The 24,560-nt window shown below is 36.7% G+C and overlaps 1 protein-coding gene and 1 long non-coding RNA gene across 6 annotated transcripts in view; one reads left to right on the plus strand and one right to left on the minus strand.

Moving 5' to 3' along the window:
• Positions 1–10: 10 nt before the first annotated feature.
• LOC139035285 (uncharacterized) lies at positions 11–2,603 on the plus strand. Its single transcript, XR_011487955.1, has 2 exons — positions 11–111; positions 1,178–2,603. It is a non-coding gene; the product is annotated as an uncharacterized lncRNA (long non-coding RNA).
• Positions 2,604–9,648: 7,045 nt separating this feature from the next.
• AGO3 (argonaute RISC catalytic component 3) overlaps positions 9,649–24,560 on the minus strand; it is a 118,479-nt gene continuing 103,567 nt past the window's right edge. For all 5 annotated transcript variants that reach the window (XM_020880237.2, XM_070468406.1, XM_020880238.2 and 2 more), the window contains 2 exons: positions 23,443–23,642; positions 9,649–22,866 (listed from right to left, as the gene is read on the minus strand). In XM_020880237.2, coding sequence (XP_020735896.1) covers positions 22,758–22,866; positions 23,443–23,642 — 309 coding nt within the window. In that variant the 3' untranslated portion in view covers positions 9,649–22,757. The remainder of the gene's footprint in view (positions 22,867–23,442; positions 23,643–24,560) is intronic.

The following is a 24,560-nucleotide window of genomic DNA, read 5'->3' on the forward strand; positions in this document are numbered from 1 at the left end:
CCGCTCCGCCCGCTTGTTTGGCTTGGCCACCGCCGGGCGGCGACTGCGGCTTTGGGGCCCAGAGGCCTTCCGGGTAGGAAAGGGCCGGCGGCTGGGCTGGTGCTGCGGAAGGTACAGCGAGGAGGGGGAGGGCGTCAGGATACGGCGCTCACTTCATTGACGGGTTAACCATTTTTATTTTGATAAAGGTCACCCACCAACATGGCAAAAAAAAAAAAAGCACCAAAGTCATCCTCAGGCTCACTCCCCAGTAGGTGTCCTTCCAGAATGTGTATATATTTAACACTATTTACACACGTTCTTTTGATCCTACTTTTCCCAACAATTTCATCATCTGCTTGACGTCATAAAAGGAATGATCATCGTATTTGGAGAGAGCACGTCCCTGGGAGAGGTCACTGAGGTTTTGGAAGTAGCAATGCTCACAATTCAACCATTTCTTTAAAAAGGAGAAGGGGAAAAAAAATTCAGCCGTGCCAGTACCGTTTTAGACATTGGAAAATGTTGATCGTTAATGTACATAACTAATAGGTGAGGCAGGCATTACCCCCATTTTCGCCAGCAACTAGAGTCTGGCGAGGATGGAAAGTTTGGTCCCCAGGTCTATCTTCTCTCAGTTACTACTCCACACTGCCTCTAGTGGTGGCGCTGGGCACGAGGGTGGCAGGGATGCCAGCCTCAGCTTGCCGGCCAGCTAGCTACTCGAAGAGTAGCTACTACTCGAGTAGCTAGCTACTCGAGAGCTAGATCCTAGAAGGTGGGTGCTCTGACCACCAGCGTCTTACGGGCGAGGAAGCAGGTTCAGAGACGTGAGGAACCCTGTGCTCAGGGTCACATGACTAAGTGGTAGAGCCCGGATCCAAACTCAGGCCGTCCGCTCCAGAGGCTAAGTTCAGATGTGATAGATGAAGGATAAGTCCTCAGTTTTAAAACAACAGTGAGCGACCGGGGTGCGGTTGGTGGGGAACCGCGTCACAGAGAGAAGAGAGGTTAGAGAACCCAGGGCTTGGTAGGCAAGGGATGATGAGGTTGGTTTTTGAGTAGTTTGAGGTGATTGTCGTGGATCCGGTACTGCAGTCTAGCAGACAGAAATGTGAGTCTGGAACTCTGCAGAGAGACTGAGGTTGGAAACATTTCCAAGACTTCTTTAATCACAAATTTTTTTTTTTTTCCACAGAATATTTTCTAAACTCTAATACATGGCTCATAAGCCAGACATGCATGGAAATCTGTGATATAGCTCTTTATACTAGGATTAATGAAGACAGAAAAATATAAACCCCTGGACAAATTAATTGTTAGAAAAAATGATCGGATCTTGGCATAGATATTTGGAAACGTAACCCGAAGAAGTAAACAAATATGGGAGAATGGTGGTGGCTTTGGCGCTTATCTCTGACTGTAGTGGCCTTGATGCTCATGACTCCTGAGGCTTCGGCACATCCTGACCAGGGAAAGAAGGTGTTAGAAGAAAAGGTCAGACAGCTGATGGACTGGACTAAGAGAGAGAGAGTGATGAGAATGAATACTACCACGTTCAACCATTTTGTACTAGAAAAGCCAAGAAACTATTCTGTTATTGCAATGTTTACTGCTCTCCAGAGGTTTAGATCATGTGAACCATGCACACTTGCTGTTGAAAAATTTCAGATCTTGGCAGGTTCCTGGCAATTCTCCAGTGAATTCAGCAACAAGGTATTTTTTGCTATGCTGGATTTTGATGAAAGCCCTGAGGTCTTTGAAACACTCCAGGTGAAGGGAGGTCCAATTGTCCTCCATCTTCCTGCTAAAAGTAGATTCACAGCAGATGACATTTACAATTTCCAAGTAAGGGACATCTCTGTGCACCACATGTTCACATGGGTAGACGAGAGAACTGGGAGATGGATGGTCAATTTCAGAACCAGACAGCCTATACATTGTCACTATCCCTTCAAGTTAGGGATATCATTGCCTCTCATCGGTGGACTTGTGTATGTATTGAAATGGAGTAGGACATTTATTTTTAGCAAAAATTTTTGGGCAGTTTTAGCTCTGTGTTTTGTGATCTTGATGTTATCTGGTGGAGTGTGGATTCATATACGAGGAGCCCCATTTGCTGAAAGCAAAACTCACACAGGACAGACACATTATATTCATGACATGTATATCTTTCAGTATGTAGCAGAAATGTACATCATTTCTCTGTTTTATATGTGCATCACCCTGGGAATGGTGCTCTTAAGTACAGCTGCCACCTCTCCTATGAACGTTGTGAGGAGGAAGATCATGTCCGTGGCTGGTGTGTGTCTAGTTGTCATCTTCTTCAGCTGGCTGCTTTCTCTCTTCAGACGTAAAGATCGTTTCTATCCATACAGAATTCTCATGAATTAAAAAGGATGCTAGAGATGTTAAACAAGGAAGCAAGAAACTTTTTTTTTTAATGTGGAGACAAAAACATGAAGTGGAAGAATATGAACTCATAACTTCTTTAAGTGATTGAGATGTAGTCTTGGTGCTTGGTAATAACAAGCTGGTTTTTTTTTCCTCAAAATCTGTTATGGTATGTATCTTCTCTACTCTTCTCAATTTTCTCCTCCCAGTAAATGTCATATATTACCTTACTTAGTGAATTCCAATGACTAAGACCCTGAGAGTGTATACTTTTTCTCAAAAGAGGACCATGTTTAAAAGTCCCTCAATTAATACTTTGTCAGCTGATCTTATTCTAATATGAAAAATATCTTGATAAGGTATCCATCCCCACATCTAGTTACTGAAGTTATACCTGTATTACCTTTCTTGGAGGTGTGTATTTGCACAGCTTACTTAGCGTGTTGTTCCCTGAGCCTTATCTTTCTTTTTTCTTTTTTTTAAACACAACATTATTTATAATAACAAAACACTGGCGACAAGTTAATGGCTAACCATGGGAGTCTGGATAAACAATGTTTTAACCATACTATAGAATATTATCATGTAGACATTAAAAAGGCTTTTCTAGTTTTCAGCAAGGACCTTCTGTACAACACAGGGACCTCTGCTCAGTATCACGTGGCAGCCTGGACGGGAGGGGAGTTTGGGGGAAATAGATACATGTACGTGTATGGCTGAATCCCTTTGCTGTCTGCCTGAAACTATCACAGCATTGTTAATCAGTTATATTCTAATATAAAAGTTAAAAAAATTTTAACGCTCTTTCTAGTTCTAATTACATGAAAACATATTAACTGAAAAAGGGGTTACAAAGCAATAACAATATATCCCACATATATAAATGCTATAGCTATCCCTCTGAATGTATAGAAAAATAGACTGAAAGAAAAAACACAAAATATATTTATACATTTGAATAGAAAATTTATTATTTTCATTTTCCAAGTGTTTTCTTTTTCTATCGGGGGAAAAAAAAAAATCTTAGGGACAGTTGTCACTTGCTGTCAAATTGAGGGTAGTCTTTCTCTGGTGGTTTAGTCGCTAAGTCACGTCCGACTCTTGGGACCCCATGGACTGTAGCCCGCCAGGCTCCTCTGTCTATGGGATTCTCCAGGCAAGAATACTGGAGTGGGTTGCCATTCCCTTCTCCTTTATCTTTCTTTAGAGTGCACTTCCAGTGTCTAGAGGCAGATTACTTGGTTCTCCATCTCCCAAGTCTTTCCTACTGAAATACGTTCTTGTGCTTCTTGATGGTTGTAGATATTACAAACTAATGAAATACTGGATTATTTCTCCGTGATTATTAATTACTTTTTAACTGGAAAGGGTTCAGATAAATTACTTCCATTTTTCTTTCAAGAGGACAATTTCTAACAAAATAGTAGTTCCTATTTTAGTCTTGATGTGAGGTTGTTTTCGATTAAATTTAAATCTAAGGGAAAAATAAAGACAACTCAGAGGATGAATGATGATTTTATTCATCCTTTTCTGTTTGGAGGCATGCTAAAATATCAGGTTATTTCCAATATGAGAAAATGTAAAATGTAACATCTTAAAAGTGGTTCTATTTCAGCCTTTTTACCCTCTTAAGTGGAAAAACAAAGTACAAATTTGGAGATCCCCCTCCCCCACTGTTTAACTGTTTACCGTTTCTCTATTTTATGTAGATAATCAAAGTTAAGTCCTAAATAGTTTATTAATCTTGGCAAATGACAGCAAAGTTGTATGTTACTATTAAACTCTCATCATCCCTCTGGAAATTTCTATTTTAGAAAAGTTAGAACTTTGTGAAAATGTTTTTCAAGCAACAACAATTTAGTTACATGAGAAGATTTCTGCAGATTTTCAAACTAATACCAAAAGGGTCTTTCTTTGGAGTACAATATATTTTTATTATACAGCAATTTTTTTAAAAAGACTTTATTGGGGTACCTCCCTGGTGGTCCAGTGGTTAAGAACCTGCCTTGCAATGGGAGCTATGCAGGTTCAATCCCTGACTGGGGAACTAAGATCCCACATGCTACCGGCAACTACCAAGTCATGCCTGCCTTGAATAAGACTGGTTCAGTGATATAAATAAATAAATAAATATTAAAAAAAAAGACTTTATCGTCATCGAATTCATCTTCACATTAGAGATTCCTACAGTGAGGGAACAACAACTTATTACTTATAATTTTATATTGGTGGACAGATTATTTTAGGGCAAGTAAACACATTTGAGGATTAAGTCTTGGTTTAGCATCTGTAACAATTTGAAACATTTCTAAAGGGACCTCTTCCCTACATGAAACTTCTGTATATTCAGAAAATCTCCAGGCTCTTCTTCCTAGGATTTAGAAAGCAGTAATGTGAAATATCAGCATTTCTAATTTTAAAATTTCCCTTGGACATGTAACTATCAGTAACTAGTATCAACTGAACAGGGCTGGGAAGTTTGCAAAAACTAAAAAATGCCTAACTTTTTGCAAAGTCTTTACTCTTTTTTTTTTTTAATTTTATTATTATTTTTTACTTTTTTTCCCATTTATTTTTATTAGTTGGAGGAAGTCTTTACTCTTGAATTAACAGTCTTTCCCTTTCTCTACCATCCTAGGACAAGTATTGAAGGCTGATCAGATACTGAGAGTAATAAAGCTGAATTCCCTTTAAAAGTTTGATAAATTAAAAGGCAAAGGCTCATATGTAACCTTTAGTTATACTGTGAGTCTTATGAGAAGCCGAGAGATACCCCAATAACTCCCCAGCGTACAGAACTCAGTCTGACCATTTCTTGGTTACAATTCCTCTCAAATCTTTCTTCAAAGATTATAGTCTAAAAACAAGCAGGAAGACCTCTGTGATGGTCCAGTGGTAAAGAATTCACCTTGTAATGCAGGGGATACGGGTTCAATCCCTGATTGGGGAACTAAGATCCTACAGGCCTCAGGCAACTGAGCCCACACACCATGATTGCTGAGCCCATCTGCTATCACTAGAGAGTCCACGCACCACAACAGATTCCGCATGAGGCAACGAAGATTCTGTGTTCTGCAACTAAGACCCAATGTGGCCAAATAAATACATTTTTCTTTAAAAAAGAGACACTTAAAAAAAAATCACCAGGTTTTGGTCCAGTGGTTAATAATCTGCCTGCCAAAGCATGGGACACTGGTTCAATGCCTGGTTCAGGTAGATCCCACATGCCACGGAGTAACTAACCATGTGCCACTACTGAGCCCACACTCCACAAGAGAAGCCACTGAAATCAGAAGCTCATGCAGTGTAACTGGAGAAAGCCTGATCACAGCAACAAAGACCCAGTGCTGCCAATAAATAAATACTGCATTTTTAAAAGTTACAAAATAACCAGATTCGGAGAAGAGATTTGTCTCATTAATGGACTTTTATCTGTTATTGCCTTCTTATTGTTGAATTGAAGAGCATGACAGAGCAGAGGCAAGGAGGTGTCCAATCAGTTCTCAAGGTATTAAGCCTAAAAGGTCAGGGGTTCCATAGCATAGCCATGACTTTATAGATGCCCACACCATGATGGTTGAAATGACAAAGCCCTGCAAATGTGAAAGCTGAGGGCCCAAAAGCCTGCTGTGGCAGCTTCCTGTGATGCCTCGGAAGGAACATAGTCACAGCGTATCCAATGCACCAGTGACTGTGAAGAGGGAGGGTGCAGCCAGTCCATCACAGAGCAAGGACTCAAATATGTTGCTGGAAGTAGGCCCAGGGGCAAACCACTGACAACCCTCTCATCATTCCAGTGGAGAGTTGCAACCTTGAATCCAGAATGGTGGCTGCGTGTTGGGTGAACAGCCTGTATCCCACACACCATCCTAAAGGTGGTCAGTCCTGGAGAAACACAGATATGCCTGGGTCCGACCACTGGTGTTTGGAGGAACAGAGCCTGTCCTCCTCAAGCACCACAGAGGACCCTCGGCCACCAGAGGGTTGCGCTGTGGCTCTTTTAGAGGGTCTTAACATAGATACTAGTAATACTTTTTAATTAAAGATTTAAAACACATCTTCCAATATTTTCAGTAAAAAAATACTATTCAAGGGAATACCACAAATGGGAAATTTTTATAACCTAAAATCTTTGTAAGAGGACAAAAATAAATTAGAAAAGTTAAACCGATAAAATGGTTTGGCAACCTTAATTTTACATTTGTATAAAAATATTGCAAGTGGGGCTTCCCTGCTGGCTCATTGGTGAAGAATCCACCTGCCAATGCAGGAGACATGGGTTTGATCCCTGGTCTGGGAAGAGCCCACGTGCCACAGAGCAGCTAAGTCCCTATGCCACAACTACTGAACCTATGTGCTACAACTATTGAAGCCCACACACCCTGGAGCCTGTGTGCCACAATATGAGAAGCCTCCTCAATGAGAAGCTCTTGCAATGCAACTAGAGAAAAGCCTATACAGCAACAAAGACCCAGCACAGCCAAAAAAAAAATTACAGATGAAAACCATCCGAATAACGGTTATGACTGAAATCCTGTTTAGTAAAGCATCAACACTATTCAGATGTTTTTGGTTTTTAGTTTTTGCAACATAATGTGCAAATTCCATCTACCAGTAAAGAGTACTTTATACTGCAGTAAAGAGTAATACTGTACAGTTAGCAGTTGCAAGTACCTTTGAACTGGGCTGTTTCTGAGGTCAGTTAGCAAAAAAGTCTATTAATAATTTGTTTCAGCTGAGAATCAAGCATATAAAGTTTCATAATTCATAAGCCATGAATATGTCTGCTTTTCTTTTTAAATAAGTGAACCCAAGCATTATTCTTAAAGGAAAATATTTTAATGGAGAATAGTATAAGAAAAGTGCTGCTCTATAAAGGCATTGCAAAGATCTTTATAGATTGTAGAAATCATAGAAGTAACAAAAGTGACAAAGTAGGAAAAGAGCCATCTTTTTTTCAACAGATAAAAACTAAAGATTCCAGTCCTTTATGACAGAAACATTTTATCAAACATTGTAAAAATGATCCTGTCCTCTCTTGGCACCTACAGGTTAACCTAATTAATTTCCTTAGAGCAGCTGCAAGCTGTGCAAGTCTCAGCAGCCAAAGAATTTGTCAAATGAGCAAAGGACTGAAACATGGAAACTATGAGAACTTAAGAGTTCAAGATGTACTGCCCCCTTCCAAAAATGAAAAACCACCTTGGAATTTTCCTTAGACGACCACCTCACTTCTGTATGTCTTACTGTAGTGCTCTGAGCACTCTCTTCTCTGAAGAAAGTTTCAAACAGCTGGATTTTAATAGAATTGGTGACTTGTTCTGCATCCAGTTCAGCATGTCTTATTAATCAATCAGAGCAATTGGTTGATTACGGTCTGCTGAGAGAACCATCATGATTTTCTGGTACAATTGTGTATGCTACCAGGCTTCTCTGGTGGCTCGGAGGTAAAGAATCTGCATCTGCCTGGAAGGCAGGAGACTCGGGTTCAAACCCTGGGTCAGGAAGATCCCCTGGAGAAGGGAATGGCTACCCACTCCAGTATTCTTGCCTGGAGAATTCCATGGACAGAGGAGTCTGGAGGGCTACAGTCCATGAGGTCGCAAAGAGTTGGACACAACTGTGTGACTACACTTTCACTTTTTCACTATGTTTACTACAGCCTGACTTATCAGAGCATGCCTTAGCATCACTGTTACACATATTTCCCCCATTTAAGTGTATGAATCTGGGTATAGTTATTGATGTTTTCTGAACTTGTATCAGTGGTTATGGGACAAGACTGACATTAGAGTGATTCTCTTCTATTTGTCAAACTTTAACAGCTAACACACATAGTTAAAAAAATTCAGCCCATCAGCATGTTAGTTAAGATAACCAGTGCTTCTTCAGCATCAGTAACAAGATCCTTCAAGAACACAAACTGTACTGTTAGGGTTGCACAGAGTCTGGGGACATGGAGGTGAGGGAAGCCTGGGGTGCAGGATACATAATAGCAAGATGGCATCAGACTGAATTCTCTGATGTTCTGGAGAACATAAATAGGGTAAACAGATAAAGAAGGGACTAATCTTTAATATTTAGGTTGGAATCCTTCAAAGTAATGAGTTCCTTCTAGGTAAGGAGCTCACTCTTACAGGGATTCCTGCTTGGTTGGAGGCCTCAGGTCCTGCTAGGGTCTCTTGACTCAAACATTTGCCCCGTGCAGCGTGGGCAAAGAGCGATGGGGCTGTGGAGTCCGCTCCATCCAAAGGGGTCAGCCACTCCTGAGCTTTCCCTCGTGGCAGCTGTGAAGGGGCTCTGAAGCAATAGTGAAACTGATGAAGGGATTTTTATGTGAGATCTTCTGATTTTTTAAACGTTCAGTCAGTTCAGTTCAGTCGCTCAGTTGTCTGACTCTGCGACCCCATAGACTACAGCACACCAGGCTTCTCTCTCCATCACCAGCTTTTAAATGTTAGCAACCAATAAAAATGTTTTCAACACCGAACAAAAATTATTTGGAGACTGAAACTGGCGGCCAACTTGAGACCTCTGAGTTTAGTCTATTAACTTCAATTATGAAATGAAAAGTAATATAGCTGAGGTCATGCAGTCATGACTGCTGAGAGCTGTTTTTCAAAATTTTAGTCCAGTGTTGTCTTGCATATCACACCTGGGCTGTGTATCCACTTCTGGGCCTGTGAAGATTTCTCCAATTCATTTCTGTTTCTGTTTTTCCTACCTATTCTTGAGTTCTTTCACCACTTGGCAGTTTGCAAGCCTGACTTCTTGCTTATTCCTCTTTCCACCCCACCCAGTGTCTGTTATTTAAGTAAAGGAAGGAGAGTCTAAGAGACCCAATGTCTTATTTAGATGGGGGAGAAAGTTTTTAAATTGTATTTTACATCACTTTATTTCCCCCCTATGGAGCCCCAAACCCATAAGAGTTGTTTTTTTTTTTTTGACATGCATAACTTCCCTGACCAGGGATCAAACCTGAGTGCCCCTTGCAGTGGAAGCACAGTCTTAGCCACAGGACCATCAGGAAAGTCCCCAGGGAGAACCTCTTTAAACCCTGAGTTCCATCTGCATGCCCAGCACTATTAAGTACTTTCCAACTATTAACTCATTGAATATTCCAATAGCCCTACTATTATTTAGAAGCATCAAAGAACTTGTCTAGAATCCAGGACTTTATGATCCTTAAAGCCTAAATTCTTTTTACTCTTTCACAACTAACTCCCTTTACCTAAGTCTGAAGTGCAGTAATGATGAACACACGCCAACAGAAAGTTTGGAGCAAAGCTTTTCTTTTTATTGCAGTTATTAGTGAAAGTTACACTTCAAACTGATGCTAAGCAACACTAAAACCATTAATATTTAAAAATCAAGGATTAAAAACAAATACAACATAGAACTCTTCCAATACACAGAATGGCAGAAAAAAGGAGTGGTTCTGTCACAGGACACTTTAGTGACAGTTTGGCTCAGAAAGAATTATGACAATTTCTTTAACATAAAATATTGTAAGTGACTGAACTGCTTAAAAAGCGGCTTGAAGCGTCTCAATCTCAACCTTAGGTTTTTTGTAGTAAAGATTTTTGGGGGGAACATAATTTAAATACCCCCCCAAAGCATTTTTGTTTAAAAACTTTATTTGCCTTCTGCTCGTCTTAATGACATACAGTCTTCAAGGAATTAAAATGACAACCATATCCAAAGCCTGGCCCCCAAGTACACAGTGATAGGACTCAACATTTGGTGTTTCTAATTATACAGTGATTACATATATATCATAGATTAGCTCCCACCCACCATGTAATCCAATTTCCTCTTAATAAAATGCAGCCGTCAAGTTTAATATCAGTCAAGATTTTATCTTACAGCATATTACGAACTCAGACTCACTCCACTGACTCCACTGTTTTAACTAATGTGACTGTGTAACCGAACATTAACAAAGGAAGGCTTATAAACATTTTGAAATTCTGCAGCCTCTAAACTACAGTAAATTGTTCTTACTTATGAAAAGCCAACAAAAAAATATAAGGCCGGACTGGGCTCAAAACAGGATTAGGGAAGATGAAGAAGGAGGTTTGAGTGTCCATCGTTTTACCATGCTGAAACTTGGTTTCGGTAGAAATATTTGGCAAGAATAGTCAGTGTGGAAAAGGAGGATGGAGAAAGAGGTTACTCTGATTTTATGTAATAATTCAGTTTCAAAACATACTGATATTAACCCCCCCAAATATTTCACATCTGCAGTACAAATAGGCACACACGGTTAAGATGGTTAAAAAGTAAAATTTAAAAGGCTATTTGTCCATCTGCAGGACATCTGCAGGTGGCCCCACCCTCCCATGTCCTATATTTACATTTTACTTTTCAGAAAAGCCCCTTTAAAAAGAGTGCTGTTTCTTCCTCCATTATTTTGGGTTTTAAAAAAAGCAGCAATTATCTAAAGTGGGAGCAGTTAGCCACGCTTTAGGGGTGTGTATCTGTGTGTAGTATAAATGTTCTCTAGAGTGACTGGTCAGATTACACTGGAATGGTTATATTACAATTTTAGTCCCCCAAAACATTAAAGAAACACATTTTTTCTATATAAACTTGTGTGATACACAGTGTTATAAACATAGAATATTTACACACACACGGACACACACACCACTGCTTCCCACAGCCTATGAATGCATCCATATAGTCCACAAGGATGATCTTTATTCACAAGATACAGTAATACTTTCATGGGTCTGTAACTGAAGACAGATATTAAAGCTACACATTATAGCAAAAACTGTTGAAAAGTATTCCTGAAATATCCAATGTTCTCAGCTATCTCACCCAGCAAGGTGGATTTTTTTTGTTCATTTTCCAAGCATGAACCTCCCCAACTTTTCAGTACTTGTAATTTTTATTATCCTATAAAACTAAGGCAGATATCACCCATGTTAGTGATGAGCTAAAAGCTCAAACTGCCTGCAGGAAGGGGAGATCAGCATCTATAGAGATAAAAAATAAATGTTGAATGCATTCATACCCTGTGTACCTCAAATGCATCCTTTATTTCTTAACAAAACAAACAAGCAAAGGAATTGCTTATACAACCTGTGGTGATATGCCCTTTGTTTTTTTCCTAGAAACAGGAGCCCCTTCCCCCCAGGAAAGTGGGTAAGTCTGTAAAAATGTAAGGTTCTGCCCACAATCCATAAAGATAACTGGGTCAGACACCAACAGGCTGCCTAAAATCACTGGCAGATACTAGAACTTAATTTAAATGAAGAAAAAACCCTTTTAATATGATTTTTTACAGGTACATGGTGATTGGAAAGTAAGGTCAACTCTGTGAAGTGTTAAGTGAAAGCAGCACACTTTCCTTCTTAAAACCTAACCCCCTACTCCAAAAAAAGGTACAAAAAAATCTTCAAGAAACAAAGGGATAACAAATGGACAACTATCTGGTTTGTACAACAGCCTCTGATGCCAATCCACAGCAAAAATGCCTGAAGGCAAAAGGCAAAGTTAGTTAATTTTTGATTATCTGATGGTTTCATCACATTAACTAACTCAAAATACAATCACAGCTGCCATAGCACCACTAAAAGGAGTCTGATTTTTGGAGTTGCGCTTTTTCCAAAAATGACTATAAAGAAAAATTCAACCTGTGCGACAGCTAGCAGGGGAGAAAGTTAACAGGATACGTTTGGAGGCGAACACCATACCATGATAAAGCCTCAGTTTCTCTTACCTTTGTTTGGTAAAATGATCCAGGGTGGTAACTAAAGATACTTTCATAGGGGCAAACTGGAAATGAACACTTCATACAATATTCTTTTATCTTGAACCTCTGAATCGCTTTTCTTTTCGAGAGCTCAAGCACTGTCACAGACATCATCCTGTTCTTAGAACTACATTGTGAGGGAGGTGAGGGCAGGTATTATCAATACCATTTTACAAGAACCTAGGCACGAAGAGATTAAGGGAATTGCCTTAAGGACACAGAGCAAACTAGTGGGAGAGCTGACTAAACTCCAAGTCTTAGCTCAAGTTTCAGAGGCCTTTAAGATCCCCTGGGGAAGGGAACGGCTACCCACTCCAGTATTCTCGCCTGGAGAATTTCACGGACAGAGGAGGCTGGTGGGCTACAGTCCGTGGGGGTGCAAAGAGTCGGACCCGACTGAGCAACAAACACTTTCACTACCCTCAAAGGCAACAGGCTCTCAACCATCTTTTTCCAGTTGTGATCTTCCAGAAGTTCTGGTATTTGAAATTTATTTTGCTTTCTCCTTTATAGTTCAGATTTGACTACAAAATGAATTAAAAAAATCTTTAATATGCAATTTTGCACACACTAAGAGGCATATAGGTGGGAGATATATCTACAGAACTAAGGTCTGAAATAATATGCAAATTAAGAGGACATAATAGTCTTAAGTATCCATTTAATATAATTTTTAAGTTGACATGTCAGAATCAGTTACAAATCTCCTGATGTTTAAATCAGAGTCTGATTCATTAAAACCAGAAGCTACATTAATTTTCCTTAAGAATATGGGCATCACTGTTGCAAAAAACTGAAATGTTACTTTCAAGAATAATTTTCTCTATTACTTTGCTATAACAGCCTATTTCAGATACATATTCTGTACACATTATCACTCTACAGGTAGCAAAAACCTTTATGGATAGAGAGAATAGCTGCAGCACTAACACTTTCAATCTTAATTCTCATTTAACCAAGTTAAGATTTCTCTCCATCATTATTAACTAAAGTTACATCCTAATGATTCTTATTATCTTTTTTCTTTTATCCCTCCCCCTTTGAATAGCATGTGTGTGTGTTTGTGTGTAAGGGGGAGGAGAGAGAAGAACTGCATGATTCATAAATGGCATAAAACACTGACAACATCCCAAAACAGAATGATGGCACTCAAGTAAATCAAAGAATGGTATGTCAAAGAAAAAACTTTAGAACCCAAACATGAAAACAGTATTCAGAGAGTCTCTCAATCAAGCCATAACTTGCGGCATGTGATCTTGCTTTCCAAATTATTTTAAAGACATTTACTCAAAGCAGAATTCTATATAAACTGCCTCTAAATCCTTATTCTTTCTCTTTTAAAGAGGAGAAGGGTTATACTCTGGGCTAAGAAATGAGAGAGCTCCTGGAAAACTTTTTAAGAATCTTACGGGGACAAAGTATTAGATTTTGGTTAGTGCTTGCTAGACCTGATTTCTGAATTAGAAAAACAGCTCGTGCAGGATCATCATCAACAGTATGAGATCATTCCCTTTCTGTGAAACAGGGAGGTACTCGCCGTTAATCACCACCAGAGATCCAAGACTGTTGCTACCGAAACCAAACGTTTACCTGCTACCAAAGGTTCCTCTTGTTAGACTCCCTGGGATCAAACTGTACCCATTAACCTGGCTGGACTGTCTATGTTAGGCAAAATTCCCTCTTCATCACAGCCTACCAGTGTTTTCCCCAAATCTTTTATCAAAAAATATTTTTTTTTTTTACAGGAAAGACTACCTCGTCTGGGAAGGTTCTGTTTTGTGTTTTCTATATAAAAGGAAAAGCTGGAGAAGCTTTGTTGATAGCAATGTCATGGTTCTATTTAAGAAAAATACTTCATTTTAAAATTACTATTCAGAATCAACGTCTATAATGAAGATGTACCTTTAGATCTGGGACAACAAATAACACAAAATACATTTAGTTTACAGAGACACTTTCTTAGGTTCAAATAACAAGAGTTCCTCTTTTACAATGTGGCTATGAGAACTAGACAAGTATCAAACAATTTAAGGTTTCTGTCCAAAAGAATTCCAGCAAAGAAACCTTTTCCTTTTCCTCATATCCCCCCTTACTACATACTCTTACAAACCCACTAGTCCATTTCTTCACAAAGATCTCCTATCACACCTGCAACGTTTTTTGTAGAAAAGCTCTTCCTTCTTTGGTTCTAAAAATAAAGGGCCAAATTAAAGGATTTTGTTTGTCCTTCCAACTAAAGCCATGAAGTAAATAAAGCTGGAAAGTTTTAGGCATTAAATACCAGAGTAATCTCCCTCTCTAGTCTCTGGCACAGCCTCTTAAACTTAACATAACATTGTAGATTTGCATATAATCAATTTTTAGAAATAAAACATCACACAAAAAAGCAAAGTTCTAATGACCAATATTCCTATCTGTTTCCTACTCACATAAGACTATTCATGACAGCTCTAAGAGGTGACTGTAAGCTTGAACACGTCACCCAGTACTTCAGCATGGTAATTCAGCACTGATGCTAGGTACCCTGATTTATGGAGCCTACCATAAAGAGCGAAATAAGCTCTATATGTCAGGTTCCAAAGAGCTTTTGGAAGGAAAAAAAGAAAACAAAGGAGGACTTCTACTCAAAGCTGCCTTAAAAATATTGGCCTACAAGAATTTTTTGCCTGCCAACCTGGGGCAGTGTTGAAGCATAATGAATAAAACTATTAACATTATGACCACAATAAATATCCTTAGGAGGGGAGCATATACTTGCAACAAAAGATATCTGATTGCTCAAAACATATTTAGTTTTTAGTATCAACAAATTCCTATAATCAGAATACCAACCTTCAATTACTACTTGATATCAGGGTAAAGGAAGTAGCCTAGTGTATTATGAATATTTAAAAACCCACTGAAACTGGCAAAAATGTGGGGGAAAGTGATATAACTAACATCTATATGAAATCACATGCTGATTCATTTAAAATTGCTGTTTCACATAATATAAAAATAACATTTTTCCGATTATAATTACTTGAAACTTTCTCATTTACCCCTCTCAGTGAAAGAATACAGTATGGCAAAATGTCATACATTAAACCCTGATAATTTAGAATTTAAAGCTCAGAGGATGGGATCAAGTTTATCTTTTAATCTCTTACAGAAAAAAAATGACTTACCAAGAAAATTCACTGTGTAAAAATACAAAGGAAATGTTTTACCTGTTTAAGAGAATTCACTTTTTTCATGTACCTTTATAAAAAGTTAATGTCAAAACAAATAATCTTGATCTCTTCGTCCACGGGGTCACAAAGAGTTGGACATGACTGAGCGACTGAACTGAACTGATTCACTAGGAAACTAAAGTGACTATATTATACTTGAAATTAATATTATATAATGATACTTTTAACTGTCCTACAATTAGTTCAAATTCATAATTATTACTTAAATGTTTAACTAGTTGAAATGCAGTATTAATCAGTCTTTATCTTACGTTTAGCTACTTAAACTCTGTTTCTTCTTGATGAATAAGAAACAACTTTAAAAGTATGGTAGGGTTAAAAAAATTTCAAAAGCGCAGTAGGAAAAAGATCAGGGTAGCAAATTTTCCATATAATGTAATTATGGCAGGGGAGGGGACACCCCATTTCAAATCACTGACTTCTGGATCATTTGTTTTCCAGGTCTAAAAAAATGGTATCATAATCCTAATGCTGAATGATGTAACCATTTAAGCAGTTTCAACTGTAGCTGAAGTTAGAAAAACAAGTGTAACAAGCTGGCCCTAATCTGCAGATCAGGTGAAATCAATCCAGTCTATTAGTTTGCTACTTAAGGAAAGGAAATCTAACTTATAAGGAAAGTCCCACTTCCCCTCCACATTTAGAAATCTGTCTAAAGACTGTCTTTTTTAATGCCCACTATATAAACAACATTAAATATTCTAAGTTAGAAAATAGTGTTAATGGTTTATTGGTAAAAATCCAAACTCTAGAGTTTATGGAATTAGTAGTTTGGTTGGTATGTTAACATTCCATCTTATCTTCGCTGATATTACAAAGAAAGAGGAAAAGCTAGAAATATCTATAAAAATAAAATACCTTAAAACCAATATCTAAGCAAAATATAAAAGTTGCGCACAAATTGTCAATAAATACAAACATCACAATAGAAAAATTAATATTAAAAAAATAAACCCATAATTGCTATTATGACATTATAAAAAATGAAAAAGTTTAATATGCATGTATATTGCAGACAGACATAGTACACTCCAAACAATCAATATATTTTCACTATCATTATTACATAATGCAGCATACAAGGTTACTGAGGTGTGGTGTTCTTTTGTCTGTTTTTTAAGTCTATTCTTTTCTGGAAGAGTGCTCACCAAGTTCACAAGCAAGAACTGGTTAGGTGATCATTTACTGCTGTTTACTACTTCTAGTTCAGGGGAAAATTGCTTTCTGATAGATTACTAAATTTCCAACCAGTAGGGATAATTCTGCTATTATCCATCCTTTTACTTATTTCCTCCAAAGCCTAATTTTTACATGTTCTATTTCTAATTAACCAATCATATAGATGCACTGTCATCATTTTTCATCTATGCTAGAAAAAAAGAGGGAGACATTTAGAATATATCTTGCTGCCTGAAAGAGAAAAAAATTTCCCTAAAGATAGAGAAATAATCATTTTACTTTTCCTATTTCCTTGGTGAGTTGGCTCTATCTTTATATGTAGTCTTCTTTAATAAAGAGTAATTAGAAAAGGCCACCAATAGATATTTACAAAAGGGTCAATATGCTGGAGGGGGAGAAGGTAGCCTATGACATAATTTCTGGCAAATTACCATTGACTTCGGGGGTTTACTACTATACTCGTACCCTTGCTAAAAAGTTAAGCAAACTTGCTGTTTTATGTGCCATATAGATTACCTTCAACACAGCTGAGAACTGAAAGGGTTAATTCTGTTAAAAACTGTGTTTTTAAACCTACAAAATACATTTGGTGAGCATTTACTTAGATACTTTACTGAATAAAAGCTTTATTTGGTTCCCTTGGACCAGATTCAGGACAACAAATAACATTATTTATATGAAACGGTCATACTCTTGGAGTTCTAAAATAATTTATCTTTTAAATTTTTAGCCTCATGCTATTGAAAAATAAAAGTCTACAGCACCATCTTCTGAAAAGGCACTTTCTAAGAACCGCCTTGCTTTAAAAAAAATGATTTAAAAATTTAATTCAGCATCTACCCTGAAGAACATCTTCGCTTTAATGATACCCTAACATAGATATAACATTAGAGTTTGGTTACCTCAGATATTGATTTCAAAAAGGAAGGGAGACCAATGGCTGGATGGATGATTCGACAGCATCTTAATTTTGTCATTCTGTTGGCTACCTGATACTTCAAGAGGGCTTCTCATTGGTAAATCTCAACCCTCCATATGAAATTTATTAACCTTCTATCATTAATTCAAATTAATCTTTAGTTTCCATACTTCAAGAGCAAAATATTCTTACAACAATGTAAAAATATAGAGCACTATCTTTGATGGGTAAAGAAAAATAAAATTCAACTAGTAGTAGACAATATTAGCTCAAGCTCTGACCACTGTATCTCAGTTAAAAGAAATTATTTTGATCAACATGGAAAACTATAAACTGAAATGTACCACTTTTAAAAGCAGAAAAAGGTAAAAAATATTTTTCCCTTTGAGGCTATATATATATATATATATATATATATATAGAGAGAGAGAGAGAGAGAGAGAGAGACTGAATTTTTCTTCTTGTGAGTCAGCTTAGGTTTCACTAATCACAGTATCATTTCTAGTATTGCCACTGATCAAAAATGTTCTCAGTATAAGTAGTAATTTTTTTTAATGATTTTTTTGGAGAAAATTCTCGCTTTCCCATCTATGTATTGATTTTACACATTATTCTTTGCTTGTTTTTTGCCTCCTATAGAATCACAAAGTGCATTATGTGATCAAATGAGAGAAGAAAAGGAAAATACAAACAGACTTTAGAGTCAGAGTTATAATGCCACTCACAAAGGTCTCACTTGGTATAAAGTCTCCCAAGTATTATTATTGAAGCTTTAAGATATCCATGAATTCTCAAAAAGAATGAAAAGGATTAAAAAAGCCAAAATAAAGATACCAGTCCAATGGTGTCTGTTTACAGCTTGACCGATAGCTCATAAAAGATAATTTAAGTAGCGAGTTACTGTTAGCGGCAACTTGTCTTTAAAAAGTATTCAATAGGAAAACAGCTAAGAGGATGAGTTAAAATAAATATTTAAACCAGGTTTAGTGATACTGAATAAAATTTTCACAGACCTGTCAGTTAAGCCTCTTGGAAAAACATCACTATCAAGTTTTAATAGCAAGACTACAAAATATTCTAGCTGAATCCAAGTGGCTAGCTTCATGAATTTCATAAAAATCACTACCTATGGTAAATTCATGTTGGCCTCTGAATCAAACACCCACAAGGTTTCTTGGGTAAGTCTCTAATTCCTCGTCTATAATTCATCAGAAATAGATCCTTCAGATTTATTACTGGCATTCTGAGTGTTCACCTTTTCCTTAAACATTGAGATCCTCTGCCAATCATTTCTAAGGAACGGCAATGCAGCTTTTACTTTCCTAGACATAGCTTAAGTCTGTCATGACTAAGTCTGTCATGAGGTCTGTCATACTAAAATCCATTAAAGAATATAGAAGTAAACTTTAGGCAGTGGTGGGTCATTAGAGAACCTATTATAGTTTGGAAAACTAGTATAGGTGTTTAGAAGGCTAGGAGTCTCCATGCTAGAAGGAAGAGATGAATCTTTATCAAGTGCCTTCTAAAACACCCAGTATACTCCTGCTAGAATCCCACCTAGACTCTCTTCAAGGAAGATAAATAAATTAATAGGTTATAACCAGGAAGATTTTCATAGACAAATACTTTTTCTGAGAAATGTGTTAAAAGGTAAATATTAAGAAAAAAATAAAGGGCATCTGTACGTCTGTGAAAATAAGCCAAAAACCAGTACTAAGGAGGCTGAGGTACCCTTTTCCAAAACTCCTAAAATAAAAATCCACATTTCTAAAACAAAGAAAGAGTATCCTGACATTAAATTGAACCTAAATTGGCAGCACCCTTTGTTATCTTGATATTTCATGTTCTTAAATCTTATTTAGGAAAAAAAAAAAGTTTAACACTAGCCTTGAATCCTGCTCATCTCCTTACTGTTTAGTGCAGTAACTGTCAGACTCTACTTCATTAAATAAATATAGCAGCTACAGTATTGTAAATGCATGGTCCTCAATGCCATTAACTTGATACTATAATATAAAACATGTATCAGCACTTTACATATTTGCCATCCAGAATATACATTAAGCTCCCAATTCTTCACATGAAGATCTATTAACACCAGTTGCTGGGACTGACATTTTAAAGTCACTCATATATCACAGAAAACAGCACAGAGAAATTTAGCATTCACTGTATACTTAGTGAGCAAGGGCAGGAATAGAAAGGTCACTGTTGAGTTTCATGACCATTTAAACTCAAAACAACCTTTTTCTTCTTCTTCTTTTAAATAAAAAAAGATCAGTGATTCTACACCAGAAGTACAATAACAATTAAAACAAATTTCAAAAAATATGTGCCATTTAGTCTTTTATCTTAAAATTCTAAGCACAAAGTTTCTTATAATTAAGTTTGATACACCAATTTGTTAGTAAGCAAAATAGAAATATACTATACATATTCTTTCAAGTTAACCAACTTTAAACTAGCAATGTTGAAACTCTAAGAGCACCCTATAAAGAACTCATTTCAAAGGTAAAGCTTTATGTTAAAAATTTTTTTTTTCCTCTGTAAAAGTCCTTCTAAATAGATTTAACTTGTGGGCTTTACTTTAGCACATGTGAGATTAGGTGACTGAAATTAGTTAAAGCAGGTAAACAGGGGAAAATTATCTACAGTTTTTCCCTAGGCCCTAAAGTCTCCCACATGACTCTGTGAAACTCCCACTGATAAAGGAAGATGTTTTACCCATACTGAGCAAACATAGGCCATCAGGTTTTTAAGCATATCTAAGATATGCTATTTCCTTCTCCTGTCTATGTTCTGGATTATATTCAGTGAAATTTCAATGTAAAAAAAAATACAACCTTTACAGACATTTTTTGGAGGAGGAGAGATGGTTAGGAGAAAAATGTATATACTACACAAACATTACCTTATGTAAAGAGCTTTGAAACAGTGTTGTAAATTGCATCTCAGCAACTTCAATATAATAAACATACAAAATACAGTACTTTCTTAGTTTTCTGGCAGGGGGACAAAAGATTTCATACCTGTTGGAGGACATGGGCTCAGATTTTAGGCTCAAAATACAGTAAATTGGCATTATGTGGATAATAGGTAAGAGAGAAACTAAAGAGCTAATCCATTTGTTTTCATGTGCAGATGGAATTCTGAAAGGTTAACAACAATGCCCACTGGAAACAATCTGTAATATCTACACTCTGAACCAGTGCAAAAAAAAAATTTAAATGCAATTTTCATGAGTTACAAAGTGCAAAGCTCCCTTGAATCCAAGGTTACTGATAAACTCGGTTTTGACAGCTTTATAGTATTTTTTAATATCTTAAAGTGAAGTTAATAAAACAAAAGTTCTGCAAAAAAGTTTTTCAATATTTCAGTGATTTAACTCATTTCAAATGATCAAAGTCCTAACTTCCTTTGTCACCATCTCCCTAATTTTAAAAGGAAAGTTACACTAGTGACGAATCAGCAAATAAAGTTTTAAAAATATCATTTTATATTTTCCTGACTCATTTTAGTAAATGAAAACTGGCACCTCACCAGTATGATTCTTCAATAAACACGAGCTATTTTCAAAAATTTACATGTCTTCTATATCTTAAGCTAGTTATTGTCAATAATTAAATCAAAGTTCTTCAACTTTATTTCTAATATTCAAGGTCAAGACTCATTTAGGAAATTTAACTTCCTTCATTTTCATAATGATTTTTATAAGACATGTTTTAAACTTGAAAATTATAAAACTTTCCTTCTGAAATTAAGGCTATATTACTTTGCCCTTTTAAAATTATGGAGGTGCCTGTTTCTCCCACGATTTGTGGTAAAGATGTAAAACAGACACAGCTTTCTTTTAAAACTGCTTATTGCACTAAAGGAGAGCAAAACAAATTGTTAGGTCTTAAAATAAACATGATTATATTTCTATAAAAGATGTTGCCAATACAATTCTATAATTATTAAAGCACTATTCTAATAAATATAAAAGAAAAGGAAGCTATGCTTCAAAACACATACATATATGTTTATATATACAATACATATATATAAAAATATATATATGAAAATCACATTAAGGTATGAGAGGCAGCAAGTAAACTAGCAAAAAAAATTAAAAGAAACCTCAACAACCCCTTCTCTCTACACAATTTCAGAGACCTCAACCCTACATGATTCCAATCATGTAAAACATTTACCCTTTATAAAAGCTTTAAGGGAGTTCCATGTATAACACATAGAAACAGAGACTTTAGAATAGTAGCATCACTTATAGAGAGAGTTACAACTTTTGACAAGTTTTTTTTTTTGTTTGTTTTAATAGCAGCTTTAACAAATTCACTAAAGAAAAAGAATAGTTTCGGTGCTACTGCTTATGTACACATTGCACAAATGGCAAATGTAAGTTGAGGGCTGGAGGGAGCAGACATTCACTCTCACAAAACCATATTTTATATATATGTGTATATATAAAATAATTGTGTTTCTTAGGAAAGCAATACCAATAGTTGAGGACTCAAAATTGTGTATGAGACAAGAGATAGGAGTAGGGTGTGCAAAATAAAAATCTAGTTTGCCATGCTTCATATTCAAATGAACCAGATACATGAATATTTGAATGTCACTGGTAGCATCAGGGGAAAAAAATGTAGGTGATAAAGGAAAGGGAGGTAGAGAGAAAAATGAAAGTGGTGGTGGGAGAATAATAAAAGGGAAAAGACGGTTCCCCGATGGAATGAACTATAAAATATATACAGAGATACATATATATCTACTATCAGTGTAGATCCAGATATATATGCATATGCAGTATGCATGTATATATGTAAAATATACAGATAACTTTTACAAGAATACATGAATGCACATTAATTTTTTTGCACACATCATTGTGAACAATCACTTTGATTATTCATATAGGTGTAGTTTTAAAAAAAAAATTCATTTACTTTTTCTTTACTTTTTTTTTTTGCAAAGAGTTGTGCTGCCAAGCAACTTGAGGTAAAGGCATTAAAAGGGTTAGACTACAAGAAAGTGAAAACAAAACAACCGCGATACTTCCTACAGGATACCGCACAAAAAAGCAGTTGGCTGGTTTCATATTGCATAATGGTGCTGTGTTCCTTGATGAAGTAAACAATCTTCCTGTATCAACATAAAGATCAGACCCTGGCCCCCACAGTGTTGGTTTCTGTTATGGCTGGAGGCATCCTCACCCAGCTGACTCCACTGGAAACATAAGTTGTATGTCGATTCATTTTCCAGTTCTTCCTCTCAGAGAATATTCTTAGACTTTTTAAGCAAAGTACATTGTGCGTAAGGTATCTTGGTGAATCTGTACAGCCTTGGCAAGAGCTTGTGGATCTCGTCCATTGCTCTGTCCTGAAACGTGACTTCCTTCAGCACTGTAAGAAAAGTGGCAATGAGCACAAAACCAAACCCTATTCTGATGTAATAATTCTGAAGAATATTATTTGTAGAAAATTTTTAAAAATTAAAAACAAAGAGGCCAGTGTAATGAACTCTGACATGTCTGTCATCTAGTTTCAATAATTATGAACTCAAGGCCAATTCTGTTTTACTTTTCTCACCTCCCCAGCATTATTTAGAAGCAAATCCAAGACATCCTACAATTTTGTCTGAATATATCACTTTTATTGCCAATAATCTCTCCCCTGAATTAATGTGGTAAAGCAACAAAATCACTACATCACACTATTACTAATAAGCCTAGACTGCACATCTTAATAAGAAACCTCACCTTGGATAATTAGTTCTATCAGTGCTTTTTATTTGACTCATTGACTGTTTTAATGGCCTGTGGAATGTTAATCCTAAGTGGCAGTACTTTATGGCAAATAGAGAGGCACATATATGCTCACTTACACATAAACACTTAAAAGACATTTCCCAAGAAAATCCTAACACACAGAGCATATTTGGATTTGGGTGAGAATCTGCTTGTTACGCTCCTATATTACCTGTCATGTTCTTTGTCCACGAGATGATATCTGGCTCTAAATGCCACCAGGTGAGCATAATACGCTGGTGCAGGTATAGAAACAGATCGTGTACAGCGCACGTAAGTGTGGCAGAGCTGGTAAGTTAGCAGCTGAAGTTCATCTGCAGTAAAGCAGTTATCATCCCATAAAACATGATAGTGTGAAGGTCGGCTGGTACCCTATAGGAGGCAATGAAATAGTCTGCTGATTTCTAAACTTCTAAAAAAATATTTACCATAGCTTTGTACATTAACAAAATAGTAGTTTAATAATCCAGTGGAAAAACAAACAACATTTAGCTGATTCTGGGTATATATCCCAAAGAAGTAAAAACAGGGACTCGGACAGATCTTTGCACACCTGGGTTCAAAGCAGCATCATTCTCAATAGCTAGGAGGTGGACACAATTCAAGTATCTACTGATGGCTGAATGTATAATAAAGGGTAGTGTGTGGGGTTTCCCAGGTGGTCCAGTGGTTAAGACTCCATGCTTCCATTGCAGGGGGCACGGGTTCAATCCCTGGTCTGGGAACTAAGATCCCACATGCTGCATGGTGTGGCCAAAAAGATAAAAAGTATCAAATAAATTTTAAAAAAAATAATAAAATAAAGGGTAGTGTGTGTATGTATATATATAATGGAATACTATTCAGTCTGAAAAAGGAAGAAAAATCTGTCACATACTATAACATGGATGAAACCTGATGTTTCCAAGGTACAGTCCTTTATATTTAAGTGATAAAGGTCAACTTTTCTGTTTCTAAAGCTTATGTTCTTAACATGTGTGTATGTGTATGCTCAGTCATGTCCCACTCTTTGTGACCCCAATGACTGTAGCCTGCCAAACTCCTCTGTCCATGGGATTTTCCAGGCAAGAATACTGGAATGGGTTGCCATTTCCTTCTCCAGGGGAATCTTCCTGATTCAGGGATTGAACCCGCATCTCTTGTGTCTCCTGCACTGATAGGTGAATTCTTTACCACTGCGCCACCTGGGAAGCCTTAAACCTTCATGATGTTATGCTAAAACCAGTCACAAAAGTACAAATATTATACAATTCATTTATATGAGGTACCTGAAACAGTGAAATTCACAGG

Source organism: Odocoileus virginianus, chromosome 5 (genome assembly GCF_023699985.2).
Source record: "Odocoileus virginianus isolate 20LAN1187 ecotype Illinois chromosome 5, Ovbor_1.2, whole genome shotgun sequence".
Classification (NCBI taxonomy): domain Eukaryota; kingdom Metazoa; phylum Chordata; class Mammalia; order Artiodactyla; family Cervidae; genus Odocoileus; species Odocoileus virginianus.